Below are 25,197 nucleotides of genomic sequence, written 5' to 3'. Positions count from 1 at the left end.
GATGGACATGTCGTCTGAGGAATGGGAGGGGGAGTTGAAATGGTTCGCGACTGGGAGGTGCAGTTGTTTAGTGCGAACCGAACGTAGGTGTTGGGCAAAGTGGTCCCCAAGCCTCCGCTTGGTTTCCCCGACGTAGAGGAGGCCACAACAGGAACAGCAGATGAAGTACACTACATTAGCATATGTGCAGGTGAACATCTGCTTGATATGGAAAGACTGTCATCTCAAACAACTTAGATTGTTCTGCTTTCATTACCTAAACTAAGTAAATATTCAATGCTGCTACAGCACCACTTCTAGACCATTTGCCACACATCATTTAATGAAATCTACCCAAAAACTTTGAATCGAACATCTGCTAGCTCAATCTGGACAAATAGCAATTTCCAACAACCTTGTACAACTAATTACATAGTACTTTTCAGTGCAGTAACCATCAAAAGTACAGGAATAGCCCTATTGTTTGATAATACATAACAACGAATATGCGCTGCAACTCACCACGTTATTTGTACAAATTTACAAGCCATTCGAGGTTCAATCAATCAATCATTTAGGAAGTCATCGTAACCCCCTAATTAAAGCTTGGATATACTGCAGGTCAGATATTAAATACTCCAGCATAACTGCTATTACGTTCACTCTATTCTGATTGGTGCAATGAAAAATATTAAAATGCAACTCTAAAATTTCATTTACAAGACGTGTGCTAACTCCACCTGAAACCCACATATTGCCTAGACATTAAATGCAATAATATTGCTAGATTTCACAGCCACCCAGAGTCAAATGATAACCTCTATCTTGTTATTCAGCCAATAGCAAGCAGAATTGGGTAGGGGTTTGGCTAGTACACGCTTCCCATTGAGCTGTCTCAAAAATCAATTTGTTTCACTATCTTGGGAGTCAAGTTGTTTTTCCTCAATGGCTTAGGGGCGTGGAGAACAATTAACAAGTATTCTGCTCTTAGTCACCCATCGTATAATAAATCCAGTAGACATAATCCTTAGAAGATTACCAACATTATCAAACTTCAAATGCTTACAAGATACCAGAGAATGCATTTTAAAAATAAGGAATATTGGCAAAATAGCTGTAGTGAACAACAGCCAGTGTGAAAGAACCAGGAACAGTATTTGTGGCCTAGAATTCATAGGACCAGCTGGTAATTTCACAAAATTAAAAACTGAAGAACTTGTCAATGTATTTGTATTAAGAGAATAGGAGTGTTAAGGTTCAAGGGTGACACGTTTATTGTAAGAGCAGATAATAAAAATTAGTAAACTCATTGCCTTAGTTTTTACAATGGAGGTAGATTCAAAATTTCAAAAGTTGGTGGTTACCTTTTGAAAATAGAGATGTTGCAGAGCTATTTAACTGAATCACTGGGATCTTTTCATACGCTTGTTGGGAAATAGCCAAGAGTCTGGCTTAATTTTCCAGACTATATAGGAATGGTTAAATTATGCCAAAATCCACAAAAAAAGGATCAGTTAGTCTCACATTAGCTACTAGTAAACTACTCAACTGTACACATTACAAAGTTCACAAAGGAACTAGAGTAACAACCATTCACTACCATCCTCTGAGAAAAAGAACAGGAAATGACATCACCAATGCAGGAAATGACATCAGCAACCCAAGGAAACCTAAACAGATACATAGAAAGCGGGACATAACACCAGCGCTTCGTCAGAGGCTCACCAATGATGTTACCTAGAATGGTGATGAAACGTCTGAAAACTAACCTTCCCGCTCCGCGAGCAAACTCACATCCAGAACCTAAACCTGAGCCACAAATCTTCTCAAAACTCGCTAACAACCATTCAGCACAGATGGAAAAAAGCAGGTTATTTTGACCAACATTACATAATGAATTGAATAAATATCAGTGGAGGAATGGAAGTTGAAATGGATTTTCAAAAACACTTGGAAAGATACATGTAAAAGATTGACACCAAAAGCAGAATTAAAGGGAATGCTGCAACACAGGGGTAATTAGAGGGTGGGAGCAAAAGATTTGAAAGATGTGGCAAGTAATTTTTTCTACGTTTCTGTCTTAGTAATGCTCTTACATATGACATCCATAAATAATCTAGATTTCAGCCTTGATAGATTAGAGATTTCCTAATGACACCAAATTGTACTGTAATACCTGTCATTACCAAGCTCACCTAGTCCCATTTCTGTAACATCACCTAACTCTGCCTCATATCTTATATCAAAGCTGATAACATTTTTCATGCCTTAATTACCTCTAGGCAACTATTTGAATGCTGCTGGCTCACTCCACATTCTGTATCCTCGAAAATTGATATCCTGCTCACCACAACACTGTGGTCACTAACTTAAATTGGTTCCCTGAAAGCAATGTCATCATTCTGAAATTTTTTTTAAGCAAAAAAATGCCTGGCTAGCCCAATCCTATCTATGCAGTCTTTTCTAGCTCTACAACGCTCAAAAGGTATCTACATTCCTTCAGTTTTAGTCAAGAATTTCGGATTTTAAACACTCCATCATATATAAACACAGGTCAACTGCCAAAGACTTCAATCTCTGGAATTCCCTCCTTGAACCAGTCTAACTGCCTGCATCTCTTTCCTTCAAGATTTTAAAATCTTACAACTTGACTATATTGGTATTCTGTCCAATCATCATCTCACGTAGCTCAATGCCAAATTTTAAATCTCTTCTAAAGCACTGCGAAACATTTCACTATGTTAAAGGCAGTATGCAAATACAAGTTTTGATTATTTCCAGCTGCAAAGTGCCATAGCAGGACATGGATAGATTAGTTGCCTATAAAAAGCTTGGGAAAATACAGTTAACACAAAAGTGAATATATTTGGAAAGAATAAAGCAAGGAAATCTAGACTTTTAAAATGTATGATGTTAAATGGAGCAGAGAAATCTTATTCTCAGATATACAAATTCTTAAAAAGATGGACATAGGGCCAGAAATCAATAAGCAAATCCCTGGTATGCCTTTAAGTACAGAATACAAGAGCAAGGAAGATGGCGCTTATACTGCAGTGGTAGTGTCTCTACTGCTGAACCAGAAGCTCCAGGTTCGAGTCCCACTTGGTCCAAGTGTATGATAACAACATCTCTGAACAAGAGGCTTAGAAATATCTACAAAAGGATTAAAGGGGTTAGTACTGGAAGTGTACAGGACCATAATCAGACTGTTTTTTGGTATTATTGTGCAACTTTGAACACCCTGAAAAAGTAAAGGTACATTGTAGATTTACAGCAATAAAGTGACAAAAAAGCTGGTGGACAGAGACTTAAGTAGTTGGATATTTTCAGTAAAGTGGTAAAGAGCAAGTCACCACCCAATAAAGAGCTTCAGAATTACGAAAGGTGAAGCTAAAGCTTAAAAATTGATAGATTATTTCTGTAGGGACTATAACAGTCGACGAGCGGGCAGGAATTAAAAGAAGGTGAGAAAACATTTCTTATTTAAGACAGTGTTTATATGTAGAATGCACTGTCACAGGCCATTGGTGAAACATAGTTTTGCCATTGTTTTATAAATAGGAATTAAATAATTGCTTAAAAACAACATGGAGTACAGAGAGAAAGGAGGTGCACGAAATGACAAAAACCGAAAGAACTTTGGATGCTGTACTAAGGAAGGGACATCGGACACGAAACGTTAACTCTGGCTTTTTCTTCGCAGATACTGAGATTTTCCAGCAACTTTGTTTTTGTGCAAGAAATGACAATATTAACATAAATGTCAACCAAATGACCTGCTTCTGGACCCTGATATTTTATGATTCTTTGAAAGCAGGGCAATATACAATTATGGTTAGTCAAATACCATCTTAAAATGTTTTAATCATTTGTTGGCCTCACAGGTATCTAGCACAACCAGCCTGGATGATTCGTGTAATGAGAAATTTAAATTCTAAGAATTAAATCCTGCTTCTTTTCTTTACAAAAAGGGCTTCATGGTGACAATTCTAAATTTTAGCATTCTGAAGATGGTTGACATAATTAAAGTCTCCCTAAAAGAGTGGGCCAGTCAACATGTAACAAATTTTCACATAAAACATTAGAAAGTAACTGGTGCAATAGGTTTCCCAGGAAGGCCATCGAAGCAAACAGAATAAATTGGGTCAATGAGCGTCTAAAGACATTTCTGAAAACAGCTCAAGGAATGTGACAAGTTTAACTGGATTTACATCCTATGGAAATAGCAAAATTTATCAGGCTGAATTGATACGAAAGAGAATATGACTTAACACCTGCAGACATTTGTATATGACAGGTCAGTCCCACAAACTTCACCTTACAAACTGCTGGGATCTACTCTAACAATACACAACCTATGCACTTCACTCAGAGCTAATAAATCAACATGCAAGAGGGTTTAGTGCCTTCTCTTGCCAATTTCAGGTCTAGAAAGCAGAAAATTAGTGTAACATAACTAATAAGACTCACTTTTAACATAATGGTAATTATAAATCAACATTCCAAATGAGGCTGGTTGTCCCTTACAGTCAAAGCTGTTTTTGATTTGAGGATTTTCTCAAGCTCTTTGTAGAAAATGCTGACTACACCTTATTAGCACGTGAGAGGAAGTGAAGTCAATAGTATAAAATACCTGAGGGAGGGCACCTAAGGTCACCAATTATTAAGGTCTGTACAGTTGGTTGGTAAACAGACCAGTTCAGGAGTTTTTCTCATGTTTGCTGCAAAGGTCATCTGGTCTTTATTTTCCTTTGTTGCTACCATGTTCAAATATGTGAAACTTTTCCAAACCAATGGTTTATAGAACTTTCAAAGGTATATTGGTTATTTGAGAGAAGAAAGTAACTGGTTTCTGTGCAATTTTACTAATGCCTGCAAGTTCTATAAGCAACATACCTTTCATTTATTATCCATATACACTGAATTTTATATTATATCAAACTTAGCTTATAGTTCTGGGAATTAAGTCAAAAGCTATTGTGAATGACAATTTTCAGTGAGGTTTGAAACAAAAATCAGCAGGTAGGTCATGAAGTGCTATTCAAAAAAGGATAACATCACAAATAGTGACTCTGGCCAGAACACACAAAAGGAATCATATTCAAAGTTGTATGTGATATAAATATTAAATTAAAAATTAGTCTGAAATAATGATTATCTAAATTTAACATAAATGTACAACATCTTGCTAATTTACTTATTAATTAGCCCCCTTATGATGGTATGGAAATGCTTCTGAAGCAAAAACTGAATCAGAAAACCATATCTGTCATCTTGTAGTTTGCTCTCAAGAGTATCAAATTTGTTCTTTTCTGACACCCAAAAATGTATCTTTACATTATAATTTGAGCCAATAGGTATCGGGCACTGGCAGTGCACGCCTCGAAATACAAACGGTGATCTATTAATTAAGTAGCCAATTTACCAAGCCATTACTGAATAAAAGAAGCTTTCACAGTGAGGGCAGTTGTCAAAGTTGTTATAGGCAAACAATTTGTATATGTTGGGATCAATAAAAATAACAAAACAAGTTTGCGAAGTTTGAGGTAATAGGCTGACATCAATCAGAATGACCACTAATCTGAATGAGTATTGGATGCAAAAGACCGCTGTGACAATACAAGGGACTAAAGAACACTGCAAAAAAATGGGGAGATGGGAAATTAAAGTGACATTGCAAGTGTGATGGATAAATAAATATTTATTACTTTTTTGTGATGCACGGAAAGCAGTTATTTGAAAACATTTTTCTGCTCCCTCATTAAATAAAATTGAAGTAATTTTTGAATTGCAGTTTGACATGACACTATTAGTGCCGTCAAGTTTTAAGCCCAGACAACTGCATTACAATCTACACTTATTTAATCTCAAGTAACAAATACTAAATTTACAAGCTTTGATTGATCTTAGTGGCCCAAAAGGAATAAACACTTTTTATTACAAGAAAAACCCTACCTCTTTTGTCTCGAAGTTGACAAAGCAGTAGCCCCTAGGTTGCCCCTCAAGTGGACCCGATTTGTGAAAAAGGAAGTCAAATTGCTTCACTTTTCCAAATTTCTGGAGTAGCTTTAGAAGGTTGTATCTGAAAGAGAGATGGAAAATACTGTCAACAACACTTTGGTTGTTGATTAAGATTTGAATATTAACAATATCAAAGAAACCTGCACATATACACAATTTTAATGAGGCTCCAAAGTAGCCTGAACTGTAGGCGTAAATAGTATTTTAAAAAATGTACTGAGGGCTCAGTCTAAAGCCTTGTGCCCATCCCAAGCTGGAATGTTTTACTAAGCTCACTAAACACTAACAAACAGGAACCTGTGTTCAAGACATCAGTAGCATTGCTGATATATCTCATATATGCATCACAGAAAAAAAACCTCAAGTTTAATTCATTCAACCATGAATTAACATTTGATCAGGAATACAAGCAGCATAAGTAATGAATTCAGACTGTCATAGGAGGGTATATTTAGTGGCAGAAAGGATCAAATGTAAGAGAGAAATATTTTCACTTTGTCAAACGAAATGGGTAGAGAAAGGGAATATGTAACAAGGGTTACATGACTGGGGAAAAACATTTAATGCACTTGGAATAAATTTCTTCTCTTGCCTGCAAATTGTCAATAAAATTATTAACAAACATTCTCACATGCAATCTCTTTCCCCCTTTTTTCTTCCCCTTCAGTTAAATTGGAGCATTTAAAAAGATTTTAGATAAATTTTGTTTTTCTACAGCTTCATCAGGACTACTCTTAACACTTTCTCTGGTTGGCCTCTCCCCGCAAAAACATGCTCCTACAATACAATATTAAACAAGTCAGGTTAGATAGGCACTGCTTTGGGGAAATGCTCTACTACTACTGATTGCGCAGATTAGCAAAAGCTGATTCTCTTCTACTGTACCTTTCTCATGGCAAGTTTACAGAATGTTAAAAGGCAGATTTTAAATCTGACAATTACAAGATGCTGCCATTACTTTTCCAGAGAATGATCTTGAGCAATCTGAATGATCCACGAGATGCCAAATTCTTCTTCACCTGCAACAACAGTCTTCAATCTCCCTCCCCGTTTCCCATTTCCATCCCTGCACCCCCCCCACCCCCGCCTTTCTAGCCATGCAGTCTTTTCTTCAGGGTGTTGGGCTTTCCTACTAAAAGTACAGCATTGACAATCCCCTCACAACCAAGGTTATTTGTCTTCCTGTGGTACCTGAGAGAGATTCCCTGAGGTTGGTCCGGAGGGAGGAGGGTAACTTCTTCAGGTTAGGCATCCCTGGAAGAGGCTTCGCAGTGAGGTTAAAATTGTATTAGTGATAATGGGAAGCTGGTGAAGTCCACACTTCCTCTCTGATGAAGGGTCTAGGCCCGAAACGTCAACTTTTGTGCTCCTGAGATGCTGCTGGGCCTGCTGTGTTCATCCAGCCTCACATTTTATTATTTGTCTTCCTGATCGTTTGGTACACCTGCAAACTAACCTTCAGCGTTCAGTTTATAAGTGTACTCCAGTCTCTCTGAACATGAACCCTTAAAATGTTCGAGCCTTTTAAAAATTTTTTTTAAATGTATTGCCAAAGTGAATTAATTTACTTTCAACTAGTCTTGAACTCTTTGCACCCGCTATGCTCTTTTGTCTGCTCTCCATAACTCTCATCTTCCTTGTCTATCAAAGATTTAACTGACTCAACCTCCTAACTTTTGGGGAAGATAATTCTGCACTCTAATAACCCATTGAGGGAGGAGAAAAGTTCTGAACCTGCTTCTTAAAAGGAGATCTGTATTATTAAGGTATACCTATAGTTTTAGTCTCCCCAACAACAGGGAACACACTCTCAACATAGGATTTTAAGGGGGCTTGATAGGGCGAATGTGTTTCAATACAATCACCTCTCACTATTCTGAAGTCCAATGGATATGACCTAACCTGTGCAAACTTTTTTTGCAAGTAAAGCTCTTTAGTCCAGAAAAAGATTCGAATGAACTTTCTACCTTCGAACTTAGAGATGAAAGTACTATAAAAATGCAAGATGGGTGCAAGATGTTTCAGTGTAGCTGATAAATGCAGTAATCCATAACTTATCACTACCTCTACCTTGAATACAAGAAGTGGCTTAAAAACCACAGTTATTTAAAAACACTACTAGAAATGCACACAAAAATTAAAAGGTAATAACTCAAACCTAAAATCTTGGCATTTTGGAAAGTTATGAGCAGGTTATGATTGACTGTACTTGGTTTACACTCAGTACTGCAACAATTATGTTGTGATGATATGCTTTATTTGGGCAGACTTTTAAATCCTCATGTTTATACCTCAATAACAATCCACGTGGAAATATTTCTTGGGCATGCCTGTTGCAATTTTTAAAAATTCTTTTTAAACTCTATTCAATTTAGGAAACTTCATAATTCCAGCCCACACTGGTCCAAGGAGGCTAACCCAGAAGAGATTGAGATTTATTCTGGAACCTTCCTGGTTCATATGGCTCAGAGTTACACCACAGTTATCATATCCAATGAACCTTCACAGGAGTAACTCATGCTGACACCTTGAAAATTCTCACAGTGGGATTTAAAAATAAAACAAATTTCTGGGTTGCTACTTACTTGCAAAGGACAGTCAAAAATCATACTTCTGTTTCTTATGAATACATCAATTGCTCTGGCAAGCATTTGAGGTGCCACTTTTCTTCAAGATATAGCAAAGTATTCAAAAACAAAGGCAGAAATGAAAAGCACTTAATGCATTGGCATAAAAGGAAACTAGCAGTGAAACTCCAGATGTGTAGCATTACAAAAAAAATTCAGCTGGAGGAAGAGAGATCGTTATAAGGAATAAAACAGAAGAGCAGGGTGGAGCTATAAATAAATGTTTCAGATTGACAGGTTGGGGGTAGCAACACACCACATTATGTATCTTGGCCTTCTTTTGCTTTCCATTTATAAATTATGAATTAATACATTATTTTGACACAGACACAATAATAAAATTTGCTGATTAGGGGCTATTGTAAATCGAAGAATGGAAGGGATTGTCAGAGAAATGACAAGTTAATAGAGTGAGAATTGACAGCCGTCACTCACTGCATAAAAATACAGGAACATTTTAAAAAAACAGCAAGATTATAACTGGATTGGAGAAACAGAAAACCTGGTGCACAGATAATTAGGAATTTAAAAATCTGCCTGGAAATAACATGAAATGCAGAGATGGTATCTTGCACAAGTATATTCCACACAGGTATATATAGGGCTAGTACAATGGCTCACCAGTTAGTAGTGCTACCACAGAGTCATGGACCGGCTTCGATTCCACCCTTTGATGACTGCCTTTTTGGAATCTGCATGTCCTCCCCAATGGATGCATAATTTCCTCCAGGTGCTCTAGTATTCTCCCACAGTCCAAAGATGTGCAGGTCAGGTGAATCAACCAGGTGAAATATGCAGTTATGGCAATACGGTAGGTGGTGCTGGGTCTGTGTGGGATGCTCTTCTCAGTACAGTGCAGTTGGGGAGAATGGTTTCTATCTGCACTGTAGGGATTCTATGATTACACTGGGATTTTAAATATAATAACAAGCTTAAGACAATGCAGAGTTTGTGCAAAATTTCAGTTTGACAAATTATGTTTTGGACATCTTGACAAAAGGATATTGTAGAAGCAGAAAGGATACAAGGTAAGGTGTGATAGAAACTGCTGATGTCGGAGAATCTGAGGTAACAAGTTGTAGAGCTTTTCTGAAAAAGGGTCCAGACCCGAAACATCAGCTTTCCTGCTCGGCCCGCTGTGTTCATCCAGCTCTACACCTTGTTATCAAGGATACAAGGTAAATTGCTTTTGTCGATTCATTTGAATTGTTAATTTAGGATCGAAGAAAGGTTTCACCTCAAATGAATGGAAAACAAAATTGGGAAAAAACACTTTTTGAAAATTTGAAGCATCTTGAGTCGTAAGAGATGTAAAATGTGAGAGACTTTCCACTGGATAATGTCATGGTAACAAAGCGCAAGAGAAATTTCAAACATTGTGGATAACCTAACCCATTCAGCAGGAAAAACAGGGCTTAAAAGCCTGATGATATTGGCTTAGATGGCATGTGGACTAAACATTGGTATTGTACATCACAATAAGCTACTCTGCAAGACTAAACGTAGGAGACAGTGGGAAATAGCTAGAATGGGTCGATAATTGGCTGCATCCCCATAGGCTGAAAGGTTTTTATGAACAGTATGATCTTCTTTACAGGCCAGTTCACAATGCCACTGCACTCAAATCAGTGCTAGGGTAATCACCAAGTATGGCCTATAAGGAGACAGTGGGAACTGCCGATGCTGGAGTCTGAGATAACAAGGGGTGCAGCTGGAGCAATACAGCATGCCAGGCAGCATCAGAGGAGAAGAAAAGCTGATGTTTCAGGTCTGGGCCCTTCTTCAGAAATGGGGGAGGGAAAGGAGCTCTGAAATAAAAAGAGAGGGGGACAGTGAAAAAGGGTGGATAGTGGAGCAGATAGATGGGAGAGGAGATGGACAGGTCAAGGAAGCGAGGATGAGGGGGGTGGGTGGTCCTGGAATGAGGTCAGGGTGGGGAGATTTTGAAGCTAGTAAAGTCCACATTGAGACCATTGGGTTGTAGGGTTCCAAGGTGGAATATGAGGTGCAGTTCCTCCATTTTCTGGGTGGCATTTTTGTAACACTGGAGGAAGCCCAGGATGGACATGAAGTTCAGGGAGTGGGAGGCGGAGAGGGAGTGGGAGTGGAAATGGTTTGCGACTGGGAGGTTTTGCAGTTTGTTGCAAACATAAGGAGATGTGGATGCAGAGAGAGTGGGACAACTCTGGCAAATAGTATTTAAAGGGCAATGTTAAGCACGTAGGAAGGACCAATAATAAATATATCTACACTTTATGTGGAACATACTGAGAATGGCCTTGGAGCTCAATTCTTTCACAGTCAGGACTCCTACTTTAGCAAATAGCTAAAACCATAGCTAAAGCTGAAACAAAAACAGAAATTGCTGGAAACTCAGCAGGTCTGACAGCATCTGCAGAGAGAAAGCAGAGTTGAATTTTGCATCCAGTGAACCATCATCAGAAAGGGAGCACTATTTAAGATGTAACAAAACATACCATTTTGTGCTTAGATAAACCTTGGCTAAATCATTTTTAGACATTTGGACCCCTTGTATGTGTGGTGATTTCAGGCTTTGGAAAAAGTTCAGTGAAGGATCCAAATACTTATTATATTTTCTCAATGCAGACTTTAGAGTGACAGCAGTCACAATTAACATGCTCCCAGCTGCCCAGAAAGAAGTGGCCATGCATAGTACTGCTGGCCAAGTTTGGCTTTACTTCCTGACAATTGATGTGAACGTGAGTCACAACAGCAGCCTTCCCAATTCTCCTCTCTTTCCTCTTCCTCTTGCTTTCCGCCTGGCACTATTGCAACTATTCAAACTTTTTACCATTACAGTCAAGGTTTCTTCCAAACAATAATAACTCAAACACTGAACGCAATAAAAACAGCAGTCAACCACATACGCTAAATCAATCATCAGCAGTGATTATACCCTGAGGAACAATGCTAGCTTATTCTGACATAGCCCATCAACATGGCACTTAAATTATGAGAGCTGAGACTTAGCCTAACAATAGAAACTTAACTTTGCCTCTACAATTTCAACTTTGGTATAGTAATCTAATAAAGATTTCACAATAAAACATTAGCTTTTTTGGAACTTGAGCAATATTCCTAAACCAAACACAAAGCAAGTTTTTCAATTAATTTAGAATTAAGTGTTGAATTACTACATTGTATTCTTGATAACTACGATTCTACTAAACACCTGTAGAAAAGCAAACATTTGTAATAGAATTTTTAAGGAGGTGACAAGAGATATAAAATAATTAAGTAATCCTATAACACACATTACTTTAACCAGAAATGAGATGGTGAACTACTGATACTGGTATTACTAAAGCCTGATCAGGTCTACTTCAATATTCTAAAATCCATTGCCACTCACATTTTAGAACTGCTTGCAAATCCCAACAGCAAACAGTCAGCCTGCAGCACTGATGCAATCAAAATTTGCATAATTTACCTCAAAAATACAGCTTTCTCACATTTTACTCCAAATATTTTTCAGGACCAGTGACTTGGGCCACAACAGCAGTCAAGTGCTCACCTCTTCACTGGCTCAATAGCTGGGTAACTCTGAATTCCAAAGTCAAATGGAAATCCTATGGGATCAGTTTTCAAGTTTGCTGACAATATCACACATCCTCATGCAATTTAACTTCCTAAGGATTAGAACACTAGACTGTAGTTTAGAAGACAAAACTCTCAAAGGCTTTGTTTTCAATCAAAGAAAATGGTAGGTTAACAGCAACAATGAAACACTGTATTCAGAAAATAACTAAATCGAATATAATTGGACTACATATTTTCCTTTGAATATTAATCTTAAACTGTGACTTATTGCTGACTGTTCACAGAATCTTCTGAACCCTCTGGTGGTTTAAAAATAGGAATGTTTTAAATAACCAAGACATGTGAATTTAAACGCATACCCTATTGAAACAGAGCCGTTAACTGCAGTCAAACAAAACTCATAAGACGCTTGCTTTAAACTAAATGATGCAGTAGCTCCCTTCAATACCTCAAACCAGAAAAAGCAAATGTCCTGTTACTCTTGCGTATTAATAAGTTGAACAATTATCTTCAATGCTCTAATTATGACAACAGCCAGAATATAACAAGTGTCATTATACATAACTTAGTTTTGGTTACTGTAGCACTGAATTCACTGTAGGAATTTTGTGATGTGCTATCTTAAGACTACAATTTGCAGCTTGAATTGTAACGAAAATCTCATGAGCAGAGAGGATGTATTTCGCTCAGTCAATATTCTCAACATTTGCACAAAATACAAAATTAATATGCTCCTGCAACTTGCTTCTGTAAAACCAAACAGCATTAGTGTTGTTTGAATAGACACTAGTAGAAATATTAGCTTGGGTAAAGTGATAGCCAGATAGTTGTTGTGCAAACTGAAGTTCTGGCTCAGATTCTGGAGAATGCCAGGCACAGCTGACTGTGGGAATTGCCTGGGAAATTGAGAATTCCAATGGGTAATTCCTCTTTGTTTAGAACCCTCCGAGAAGAATCACTTAACAGAATTTGGACGCTTCCACTTCCATCAAGTTAATAGTTAACCAAGAAAAATTAATAAGTAAGCTAAAATTACTTTAAAAATTAAATTAAAAACCTGGTGTGCCTCCTGGGCAACTTTTAAAGTGACACCTCCAAGTCAACCAACTCCCACTCCCCAACTACATTTTGCCTAATCCCCTACATCTGAGACCCCCAGCAACTTCCAGTCAACACTATTCCAGACCCGCAGGAGACGACATCCCCTGACATACCATTGCCTGCTGCCCCAATCTCTGCTCGTCCCTCGCACTCCCCCAACGCCTCACTTTCAGGCCAATACATTTTCTTTCCCCCCCACCACTGATCATGAAATTCTCCTGGACTTATCACTGGCCTGACCACACCCATCACTGCCCAACATGTCCTATGTACTCACTTAGCTGACACCGCACCATTTTAACCACTAGCCATCCTAGCTTTTCTTTTTATCCTTTCACCGTGGCTGTCAAAGTGTCTGGCCATGCTGCTGGAGATTTAAATCATAGAACATGGCAGCTGACTGCTGAATAAGGAAGTGTGGTTTGACTCCACTTGACCATCCTCTGCTATGGGGAAACGTTGTTGATTTCACATTTGTTCTGTATTGCTGCAGTGGTTGGGATCCAAATTCCCAGGTATAAGTGTTGGGCTCATGCTAATGTAAAGAAGTGAAGTGGCAATCCAGCTGAGCGCACCATTCCTCTGAATATCTTGGCTATGCTTCCAAATGCATTGCAGCAGAATAAAAATCATTTTGGATAGCACTTGTATGCTTAACGTAAATATGTTCAGAAAGTTAAAGAAACTTAGTGACTATTTAATAAACAATTTTCATTAATAATGAACTCAAATAGTATACAGGGAATTTCAAACGGTCAACATGGCACTGAAAGGTGGGCCGATGACAAAGGTTAGTGAAGTCAACAGAAAAAGTAGATTAATGGATAACAACGGAGCTAAATAATCAAAGTAAGGGTGAAATACAGATTTTCGAGTTAGAGGAAGGTTGAAAAGGGTACTGGGCCAATGCAAATCAATGATTTTAACTGAGGAACAAGTTACAAATGCAAAATTTGTACATTATAGCCTAGAGAAAGTGGGTCCAGCCAGTAATACATTAGAAAATTTGCTGACTCGGCAGTGGGAAATGAACTTTTAAAGAGTAACAGACAGCCTATTACCCTTCAATGTGAGCAAAGAAATGTTGGAAACACTCCTGGATCGCAACTGAGGAAAAAAATCAATTGTACACTGATACAGGCAATATTAGCTGTCTTAAAGCACAGAAAATTGTAATCCAGTTCCTGACCTATGTTGTCTGTTTTCCAAGATTCCAGCCCCAAGCCCTCAACTATGTGATGACAAAGATAGCAAGACAAACCAAATCGGCCTCACTGTCGCTGGATTAACAAAATAGTGAACTTAGAACATTTAATGATCCTCTTAATTGTTCACTTGCTCCAAACCAGACTTTATAAATAACAGATACAGTCAGAATTGCACAGTACAGAAACAAACCCTTTGATCCAACTTGTCCATGCCAACCAGATATCACAAATTAATCTAGTTCCATTTGCCCGAATTTGGTCCATATCCCTCTAAACCGTTCCTATTCACGTACCCATCCAGGTGCCTTTTAAACCGTAATGGTAATGACCTCCACCACTTTCTCTGACAGCTCATTCCACTCATGCACCACCCTTTACATGACAAGTTGCCCCTTATGTCCCTTACTCCTCTTTCCCCCCTCACCTTAAACCTACGTCCTCGAGTTTTGGATTCCCCTATCCTGGGGAAGACCTTGGTTATTCATCTTATCCATACCCTCATGATTTTATAAACTTCTATACGATCACCACACAGCCTCCAATGTTCTAGGGAAAACAGCCCCTGCCTAGTTAGCCTCTCCTTATAGCTTAAACCCTCAAACCTCAGCAACATCCCTGTAGATCCAACTTTCCAACCATCCCTTTACCTGCGCATAGCCTCTCCATCAACTTTTGAAAGTTCTTGCGTGGTGCTGTCAAAATCGGCCTTACTCCAATTTAGACCTATAACTATTGGATCAGGTTTATTCTTTTCCATAGTTATTTTAAAACTAATAGAATTATGATCAACAGACCCAAAGTACTCCGCCACTCATACTTCAGTCACTTGCGCTGCCTTATTTCCCAAGAGAAGGTCAGGTTTTGCATGCACATGCTGAATAAGAAAATTGTCTTATACATACTTAAAATTCCTCTCCATCCAAGCACTTAACACAGCAGCAGTCCCAGTCTGCGTTTGGAAAGTTAAAATCTCTCTACCACTCTTACAGGTACCTGAGACCTTCTTACAAATTTGCTTTTCATTTTGCTGCTGACAAATGGGGGGTGGGGAAACTATTGTGCTATAGTACAATAAGGAGATCACCCAATCCACCCAAATAACTTCAGAAGATGCACTCCCTGAATACAACCATGATGTTATCCCTAACCAACACTGCAGCTTCCCATTTCTAGCCCCCTCCCCCCACCCCACCTTTTCCGTAAGATCTATACCTTAGCACACTAAGCTGCCACTCCTGCCTTTCCCTGAGCCATGTTTCTGTAGTAGTTACGAAATCCCAGCTCTACGTTCCCAATCATGCTAAGTTCATGTCTTCCCTGACTACTTCTTGCATTGAAGGAAATGCAGTTTAATTTTTCAGTCTTACCTCCTTCTCTGCCCTACTCTTGGCCTGCCTTCCATTCCAACCCAGCCTTTTACAGGTCACTTCTACCCCAGAAGAGATCCAAATGATCCAAAAATGTAAATCCGTATCTCCTGCACCAGCTCCTCAGCCACATATTCATCTGCTCAATCCTTCCATTCCTACTCACGAGCATGTAGCACTGAATCCAGATATTATTATCCTCGAGCACCTCCTTTTTAACCTCCTGCCTGATTTCCTATATTCCCTCTTCAGAATCTCTTCCTTATGTCATCGCGGACAAGCTCAAAAATGAACAATTACTAATTATGTTTAGAGTAAACAAGGCAAGCTAATTATTATCTAAAGTTTAAGCCTAATGTTCCTCAATCACAAACTCTAGTCTCCCACGACAGAGACACAGCTGAGGGACAAATTTTTAAAAAAAATCATAAGTTGTCAGCTCAATAACAATTTCAATCCCTGGATGAGTTGCTGTATTACAGACACGCAAGAATGTGTGACTTGCTTGAATTCCTCAGTCATGGATCACCGCATACCTATGGAGGCTTTTTTACATATTTCTTAAAGATTGACATGCTTTTCCCAGAACTTTCAACAAGTCGACAACCAAAGAATGACTAGAGAGCGCAAAACCAAAACGCAGCCCAGACCAGTCCACCAGCTTCCAAAGCTGGTCCTGTACAAAACACAGTCAGAACCAGTTCACTCTTTGTTCTTTCTTTATCATATTCCTTCCGGATGGCCAGCCAGCACTGGTTCTCCCTTTATTTCTCGATTCGACATCCAACAAGCTGCCAGTCTGAGCGTAACATCCTGGAGCTGAATCATCTACAGTGTTCTTAGTGATTAGCCTGCAAAATCTTTCCAGTCTAGTTCCTAACAGCAAACAGTCTCTTGTTATCGTCCGTTTTTTTAAAAAAAAGGTGCCAAAGTTCAATTGTCAACTTCAATTCTCAGATCCAAACCAAAAGTATGAAAAATAAAACAAGTTAGGGTCTCAACAAAGACCAGTACCTGCCTGAACTCCAACAAGAATATTGACCACCAAGCACGGTTATAGAATAATAAAAGCTTACAGTACAAAAGGAAGCCTTTCAACCCATTGTGTTTGTACCAGCTCCTGAAAGAGCTACTGACTAGTTCCGTTCTCCAGCCTTCTCTCTGTACTTCTCTAAATTAAATCACTTTCAAATTTATATCCTGATTTCTTTTGAAACTTCCAATGGAATCTACCTGTCACTCTCCCAGGCAGGAGATTCCAAATCCTAACAACTGAGTAAAGTTTATCCTCTTCCTAATCCTACCTGACTTATTGACAATCTTGAAATCATGACCCCTAGTTACTGACATATCAACTAGTAGAAACATTAGGATATTCTTCTCTGCCTTGTCAAAATTATTCATAATTTGGAACACCTCCATCTTCTATGGTCCAAGAAGAATAATTCCAATTTCTCTCATCTTTCCTTGAAGCTAAATCCCCTCATTCCTTGTACCATTCCAGTAAGTCTCCTGTGCAGTCTCTCCAGGACGTCAGCATTCGTCTTTAAATACGGCTCCCAGAATGGAACACAATACTCTAGATAATAAAGTGTGAAGCTGGATGAACACAACAGGCCAAGTAGCATCTCAGGAGCACAAAAGCTGACGTTTCAGGCCTAGACCCTTCATCAGAGAGGGGGATGGGGTGAGGGTTCTGGAATAAATAGGGAAGGAGGGGGAGGCGGACCGAAGATGGAGAGTAAAGAAGATAGGTGGAGAGGAGAGTATAGGTGGGGAGGTAGGGAGGGAATAGGTCAGTCCAGGGAACACGGACAGGTCAAGGAGGTGGGATGAGGTTAGTAGGTAGGAAATGGAGGTGCGGCTTGGGGTGGGAGGAAGGGATGGGTGAGAGGAAGAACAGGTTAGGGAGGCAGAGACAGGCTGGGCTTGTTTTGGGATGCAGTGGGGGGAGGGGATGAGCTGGACTGGTTTTGGGATGCGGTGGGGGAACGGGAGCTTTTGAAGCTGGTGAAGTCCACATTGATACTATTGGGTTGCAGGGTTCCCAAGCGGAATATGACTTGCTGTTCCTGCAACCTTCGGGTGGCATCATTGTGGCACTGCAGGAGGCCCATGATGGGTCCCTGATGTCCGTGTTCTTCAAGGGCCACAATCTCCCCCCCGCAGTGGTTGAGAGCGCCCTCCATCGTGCTTCCCGCATTTCCCGCAACACATCCCTCACACCCTGTCCCCGCAATAACCGCGCAAAGAGAATCACCCTAGTCCTCACATACCACCCCACCAACCTCCGGATACAATTCATCATCCTCCGACACTTCCACCATCTACAATCCGACCCCACCACCCAAGACATTTTTCCATCCCCACCCTTGTCTGCTTTCCGGAGAGACCACTCTCTCCGTGACTCCCTTGCTCGCTCCACACTGCCCTCAACCCCACCACACCCAGCACCTTCCCCTGCAACCGCAGGAAGTGCTACACTTGCCCCCACACCTCCTCCCTCACCCCTATCCCAGGCTCCAAGATGACTTTCCATATTAAGCAGAGGTTCACCTGCACATCTGCCAATGTGGTATACTGTATCCATTGTACCTGGTGTGGCTTCCTCTACATTGGGGAAACCAAGTGGAGGCTTGGGGACCAGTTTGCAGAACACCTCCACTCGGTTCACAATAAACAATTGCACCTCCCAGTCGCAAACCATTTCAACTCCCCCTCCCATTCTTTAGATGACATGTCCATCATGGGCCTCCTGCAGTGCCACAATGATGCCACCCGAAGGTTGCAGGAACAGCAACTCATTCTGCTTGGGAACCCTGCAACTCAACGGTATCAATGTGGACTTCACCAGCTTCAAAATCTCCCCTTCCCTCACCACATCCCAAAACCAGCCCAGTTCGTCCCCTCCCCCCACTGCACCACACAACCAGCCCAGCTCATCCCCTCCACCCACTGCATCCCAAAACCAGTCCAACCTGTCTCTGACTCCCTAACCTGTTCTTCCTGTCACCCATCCCTTCCTCCCACCCCAAGCCGCACCTCCATTTCCTACCTTCTAACCTCATCCCACCTCCTTGACCTGTCCGTCTTCCCTGGACTGACCTATCCCCTCCCTACCTCCCCACCTATACTCTCCTCTCCACCTATCTTCTTTTCTCTCCATCTTCGGTCCGCCTCCCCCTCTCTCCCTATTTATTCCAGAACCCTCACCCCATCCCCCTCTCTGATGAAGGGTCTAGGCCTGAAACGTCAGCTTTTGTGCTCCTGAGATGCTGCTGGGCCTGCTGTGTTCATCCAGCCTCACACTTCATTATCTTGGATTCTCCAGCATCTGCAGTTCCCATTATCTCTCCACAATACTCCAGATGTGGTCTGAGCAATGATTTGTTGAGGTGCAGCATCATTTTCTTGCTTTTATACTCAATCTATATATTCAAAAGCCTCCTTAACTGTTCAAATTTATCTGGCTATACTCAGCATGAAATGCCTGTTGTATTCAGGGATGTGTAGATTTGGTGGGTTGTAGGGGAATGGGTCTGGGTGAGGTGCTCTGAGGGTCGGTGTGGGCATCATGGGCTGAAGGGCGTTTCCACAATTCTATAATGATTTTAACCCAAAGGCCTCTACATTGAGCCTGTATTGCATCTCCATGTTTGTTCTACCAGAATATATTACCTCATTTCTCTGCATTGAGATTCATCTGCCAGGTGTCTGCCAATTTGGCCAGCTTGTCAACATCCCTCTATCATCATCCTCACAAAGCATTACTCTCTCTAACTTAGTACCATCAGCAAATTTGCAGATTTTGCCATTGCACCTATCTCAAAATCATTTGTACACATTAGAATAAGCAAAGGGACTAAAACCAATCCTGGGGAACATCAGTATAATCCCTATCTATACCTACCTCCTCTTTCTTGTCTTCTAGCCAACTTCAAACGATAGATGCCCACCCAGGATCATGTCATATGGAGAGCTGATCACTGGCAAGTGGAACAGATGGGCCCCAAGCAAAGATTTTGTCGTCTCCCTGAGCAAATTCCCGTCTGTTTGCCACATTGCTCACTGCCTGCGGGAAGTGTAGGCCATCGGTTATGATGCCAGGTGATGCTACATTTGAAGTGCTGCAGACACTTATGAGCACGAGTGGAAAGCCAACATGACAAAGAAGGATAGTTGCACCTGTTCCCAGCAGCAACCTTCAGTTGCACCCACTCTGGGAGAATCTGATCATGGACAGATCTGACTAACCTCTGCTAGGCCGGCAACCAATGAGTCCAACCATCCTAAAATGTTCATCTACGAAGAAAAGACAAAAGGGATAATTCACGAGTAACAGAGTTATGTTAAAGTTGCATATGGCTCTGATTTGTCTATGCTTAGGAGAATTGCACATAATTCTCGTCAAACTATGAAAGGAAATAGAAGCATTGAAAAAAAAAACAAAATTTATAGGGATAATACCAGACCAGAAAAATTACTGAATAAATTTGGGTATTTTTCTTTAGAAGAGGTCTAGAGAACGTTAACATCTTTAAAATTAAGAAGGTGGTTGTATAGTAATATGAAGGAAATGTTTCCATTTATGGCAAAATTTAAAATTGCAGTAAAAAATACAAGATAACTAACAATAAACCCAACGAGGAAGAATATTTGTACTTAGTGGTCAGAATGTGAAGCACACCATCACAGGAAATGGTTGAGGTACGTGGTTTTGATTTTTTCAAAAAAGGAATCTAGATTAGTGCATGAGAAAAATAAATAGAACAATAAGCTGAAAGGCTGAAATGCGGCAGTCAGAATGAGGGGGGTAGGCTCATTGGGCCAAATGGGCTGTTTCTGTTTTAAGCAATATACTATGCATGTGGTACAAGAAAAAGTCATATATTCTTTATAAGTTAACGTGCAAGCTTCTAAAAGTAACACAAACGTATTTTAAGCCTGTCTAAGTCTGGCATGTCAAGCAGGAACCCATGAGTCTGCCGAAGCATCAGGTTGTTACATGCCCTGGCACAATAATGCACAGATATTTGTACAGTAGGTTTAAGCTTGCTTTATAGACTGTTCAATACAGGAATGAAAATATGCAGATGGTATTTATTAATCACTAACATCCAATTCAGAACTTTTTGAGACACAGATTTACTTAAGTAGGCTACAGTCAGTGTGTAATTTCATCAAAAAGTGGAATGCAATAATGGACAGAAATGGAAAAGTAGTACAGCAAAGAGTAACTGTGCCAAACTATGGGTGATTGTACGTTGCCTATAACTTGTATATTCTATTTAAATTTAAAATCAGGTTTTATTGTCAAGTCTATTCACATGAGTGCAGCGAAAAATTTACAAATAGGTTAGATGGGCTTGAGATCGGTATGACAGGTCGGCACAACATCGAGGGCCGAAGGGCCTGTACTGTGCTGTAATGTTCTATGTAAATGTACCTAGGTACATGATCAAGGAATAAATTAGAAAAACAAAGGAATAAAATGTTCAGCATTTCAGTCATTCACACCATCTTGGGTACAAGGTGTTCAGGTACAAAATCTTTGGAATAAATGACGTGATCTATTTGGATTTCCAGAAAGTCTTCAACAAGGTGCTTCACAGGAGGCTGCTAAATAAGAGCCCATGATGTTAAGGGCAAGGTACTAGCATGGATGGAGGATTAGCTGAGTGGCAGAGGCAGAGAGGGGATAAAGGGGTCTTTTTCAGGATGGTATCCAGTGACTAATGGAATTTCACAGATTTCAATGTGGAACCACAACTATTCACATTATATATTCATGATCTGGCTAAAGGAAATGAACGCATTGTATTGTCGGCAAACTTGGCAACAAAGATAGACTTGAATGGATTCGTAATTTAAAATTAATTGATTGCTCCCGTTGCGGTACCACAAGCATGAATGTTACATTTAAATTGTTTTAATGCTGCTCCGCCAGAAACAAGCATAATATAGAACTGAAAAATTGTATATAGTATTTAAACAGGCAACATAAATATTTTTTCTTTGTTCAGAATAATGTTTATAAATAGCAGTGCCATCATTTTGATGCTGGACACTATTTAGAAAATAAAGCAACAATTACTGCACTTACTCAGTCAACCTGGAATCAAGATTGCCGATCCAGAGTCGATGACCCTCTTGTGAGGAGCTTTCAGATAGAATAGAAGCATTTTCCAGAGGAAGAGATTCATTTTCAGTCCCCATACGTCACTAGAAAAAAGCAAGACCTTATCACAGATTCAACACTTCCCTATGTGCATAAATACTTTTGAAATGTGGTCTGTGTTGTACCATAGGAAATGTGTAATAGCAAGGCTCTCAGCATAGCAAAAAGATAAATGCATAAAATTAAACCAATTTTTAGAAGAGATATTGGTTGGGGAATAAATATTTCCCAGCACCCCAGGGAGAATTTCTCGTACTTCTTTGAATAATGCTATCTTTGATATGCATTCAATGGTAAATGGAACTCTAGTTTAACGTCTCATCTGAAAAATGAGAGATCAGGGCAATGCAGTGCCCACTCAGTATTGCACCAGTGTCAGCATAGATTAAGTGCTCAAGCCTGTGTTGCGCAACTTGAATCAGACAATCCTTTGACTGAAAAATGAGAGATCTATCATGAGGCCATGGCTGATATGACAATAATTAACAGGCACATTGAGCCAATTTAGCCACTTTAGAATTATTTTTCACTCACTTCAAAGAGTGATTGGTCTAAGACAATACACGTTATATTTTTGATTGCACTCATTACTTTAGTAAAAGCCAACTTAGTAAAATACGCTTCACCAAATTAAACTACTTTCCAACCAACAGGACAGTATTATTCAGACTTCAAAATACATTGTTCAGTATATTTTATCTCAAATTTAAGAAATGGATAACACATCAACTTTCCCCTAACTGTACCACTATGCTTGCACTAAAGCTTCTTGTGGCTCAGCTTGCAACGTAGAAGTCAGCTATAAAGGACCTAAAAATGAAGGAATTCAAATAATCACTAATGACAAGGTGACTTGGAGAGAAACTGAACATGTGGATGAATTTGGGCTAAATCAGTAGAGGCTGTCTTGCGAAATTGGGAGAGTATTTGATGTCTGTAAAATGAAGGGGGATGCAGAAAAGTGTTTTTTTTAGGCTTGGAGATTACAAGAGGTTTGCATGCAGCAACAGAAGCCGAAGCAATTAATTTGGTTTATACAAGTGGGACTTATATCTACTGGAACAGCATACCATTAGAATTGAGTTTAATTCAGGAATAGTTATTAGCTAAGGGGGAATTGTTTGGTTCGTTTGTAGTTTTGTTAATTTGCTTACAGTTAGTAAATTAATTATTTCTAATTAAAGAGTAAGAGAGATTTTATTTTATTTTACCACTCCCTTATAACAGATTGGGAGGGAAGAGGCAGGTTATACTACTATTCACACTTTCTGTAACAAATTATGAGGCGAGATGAGCTCCTGAGTGTTTCGGTTTTAGTTAGGGGGCATCGACCTCTCCTTCATAACAGCTGACACATGAAATATACTGATTTAGAAAGTGTTGAGAGGGTGGCGAGCACCTGAAAACCACAAGCACAAGGTTTACTATATTTTGGAAATGGGGAGAAACCTACTGTCAAAGTTAAGCAAACAAGGAAAAAAACCAAAATCTTAACAATTAAACACAAATGCCAAGTACTTTTTACAGTTTAAAAGAATGTACACAGTTAATTTTGTCATCAACTGTGATATTTTGTTTTGCATGTTTAATGATTACGTTGCAGCAGAGACAATGGAATATGGACTGTAAAGCAAAGTTAACAAGGTCTAAGTTGGAGGCTATTGCACTGAAAATGTATGGAGTCACAATCTGACAGCACCTCATGTAATAATCCTGGCCACCAATAGACAGATATTTAGGCCCTCTACACAATTCACAGAACAGACATAAGGCACTTTAGGAGAAAGACCAATGTATCTTATCTCTTCAGAAATCATGGCAGTAATTTATTTTATTCAGACAGATTTGCATGGTTTCTATGTATTGGAATATAATGATGGTGCAGTATAACAATTCGCCTTGCACAAGTGAGAAAGCTTGTTCTACAATAATTTAAAATTCACACATTTTACAGGTAAAACAGCAAATAAGAATCAGAAAAACCTAACGTGAAGCTATCACCTATGGATGGGGATGTCTTTTTTTTAAAAAAATGGGGGCTGGGCAAAGAGACTGCCTAAAATTTATTATTTCTCAATGATTGAAAGTACATTTGGAGAGATCAAAGTTGAGAGACAGAGGGAACAAAGTTGCAATGTTGACTGCCAGAGGACAAAGACAGTAACTGATAAACAGGTGCAAGTTCTGCAGCAAAAGGAGGATGAAATAAAAATTGACCAGCGATGGATCCAAGACCAAACACCCAAGGTAATGGAGGCTGAGGTGGTAACACACAAGATATTGGGAGGAGGAACCTCAATCAATGCACTTAAGCAATCGGGAGAGTGTTTCTCAGTGTAGTTTGCCAAGGATGTAAAAGTAAGGAACTAATTAAATAAAGAAAATACCTTAAGCACAGTAATTTTCTTGCTTGACACCGTTTCAAAACATAACAGGGATAAAAACCAGACACTTCACACAGTCAACCTACACTGCTATATTATCAGTTCTGAGGAAGGATCACCAGACCCAAAACACTAACTCTGATTTTTTTTCTTCACAGATGCTACCAGACCTGCTGAGCTTTTCCAGCAACTTTTGTTCTTGTTCCTGATTTACAGCATCTGCAGTTCTTTCGGTTTTTATCTGCTATATTACCCCCTACTCCAGCTGGTCATGCTGAAAGTTATCCTATTTTGCATGAAATACATTTGTCTTTACAGAATTGTGCTATTTAGGCAGCTAGTTACTGTTTGTAAAAGCTAGGATTTATATCATACTTCTTATATAGCAAAAAATAATACCCCAAAGTGTTTTATCAGACAAAATTCAACACCCAGCCTTAGAGATAGGAGGACAGGTTACCAAAAGCTTTTGTCAAAGAGATAGGTTTTAACAAACATCCAAAAGAGAACAGGAGCTTCAGCAGGATATATCAAAACTTCTGAACTGCGTAAAAACCGAAAAGAACTACGGATGCTGTAAATCAGAAACAAACAAATTGCTGGAAAAGCTCAGCAGGTCTGGCAGTATCGGTGGAGAGAAAAGAGTCTTCCAGACTCAGCGTTAACTTGCGCTGTCTCTCTCTACGGATGCTGTTCGACCTGACGCGATCTCCAGTATTTGCTGCTTTCTATTAAGAGAAATGGCAGGTAATGCTTTGGGTCTGGTGACCC

At 39.6% G+C, this 25,197-nt stretch overlaps 1 protein-coding gene across 1 annotated transcript in view; it reads right to left on the bottom strand.

The window, feature by feature from the left end:
• The window catches only part of rbm18 (RNA binding motif protein 18), a 36,027-nt gene that overhangs the window by 10,287 nt on the left and 543 nt on the right, over positions 1–25,197 (bottom strand). The window contains exons 2-3 of the mRNA XM_048559224.2: positions 21,968–22,086; positions 5,935–6,061 (exon numbers count right to left, since the gene is read on the bottom strand). Of these exons, the coding sequence (XP_048415181.1) occupies positions 5,935–6,061; positions 21,968–22,080 (240 nt within the window). The 5' untranslated portion in view covers positions 22,081–22,086. The remainder of the gene's footprint in view (positions 1–5,934; positions 6,062–21,967; positions 22,087–25,197) is intronic.

The sequence above is a fragment of the Stegostoma tigrinum genome, chromosome 29 (assembly GCF_030684315.1).
Source record: "Stegostoma tigrinum isolate sSteTig4 chromosome 29, sSteTig4.hap1, whole genome shotgun sequence".
Classification (NCBI taxonomy): domain Eukaryota; kingdom Metazoa; phylum Chordata; class Chondrichthyes; order Orectolobiformes; family Stegostomatidae; genus Stegostoma; species Stegostoma tigrinum.
This window is presented reverse-complemented; position numbering and strand designations above follow the sequence as displayed.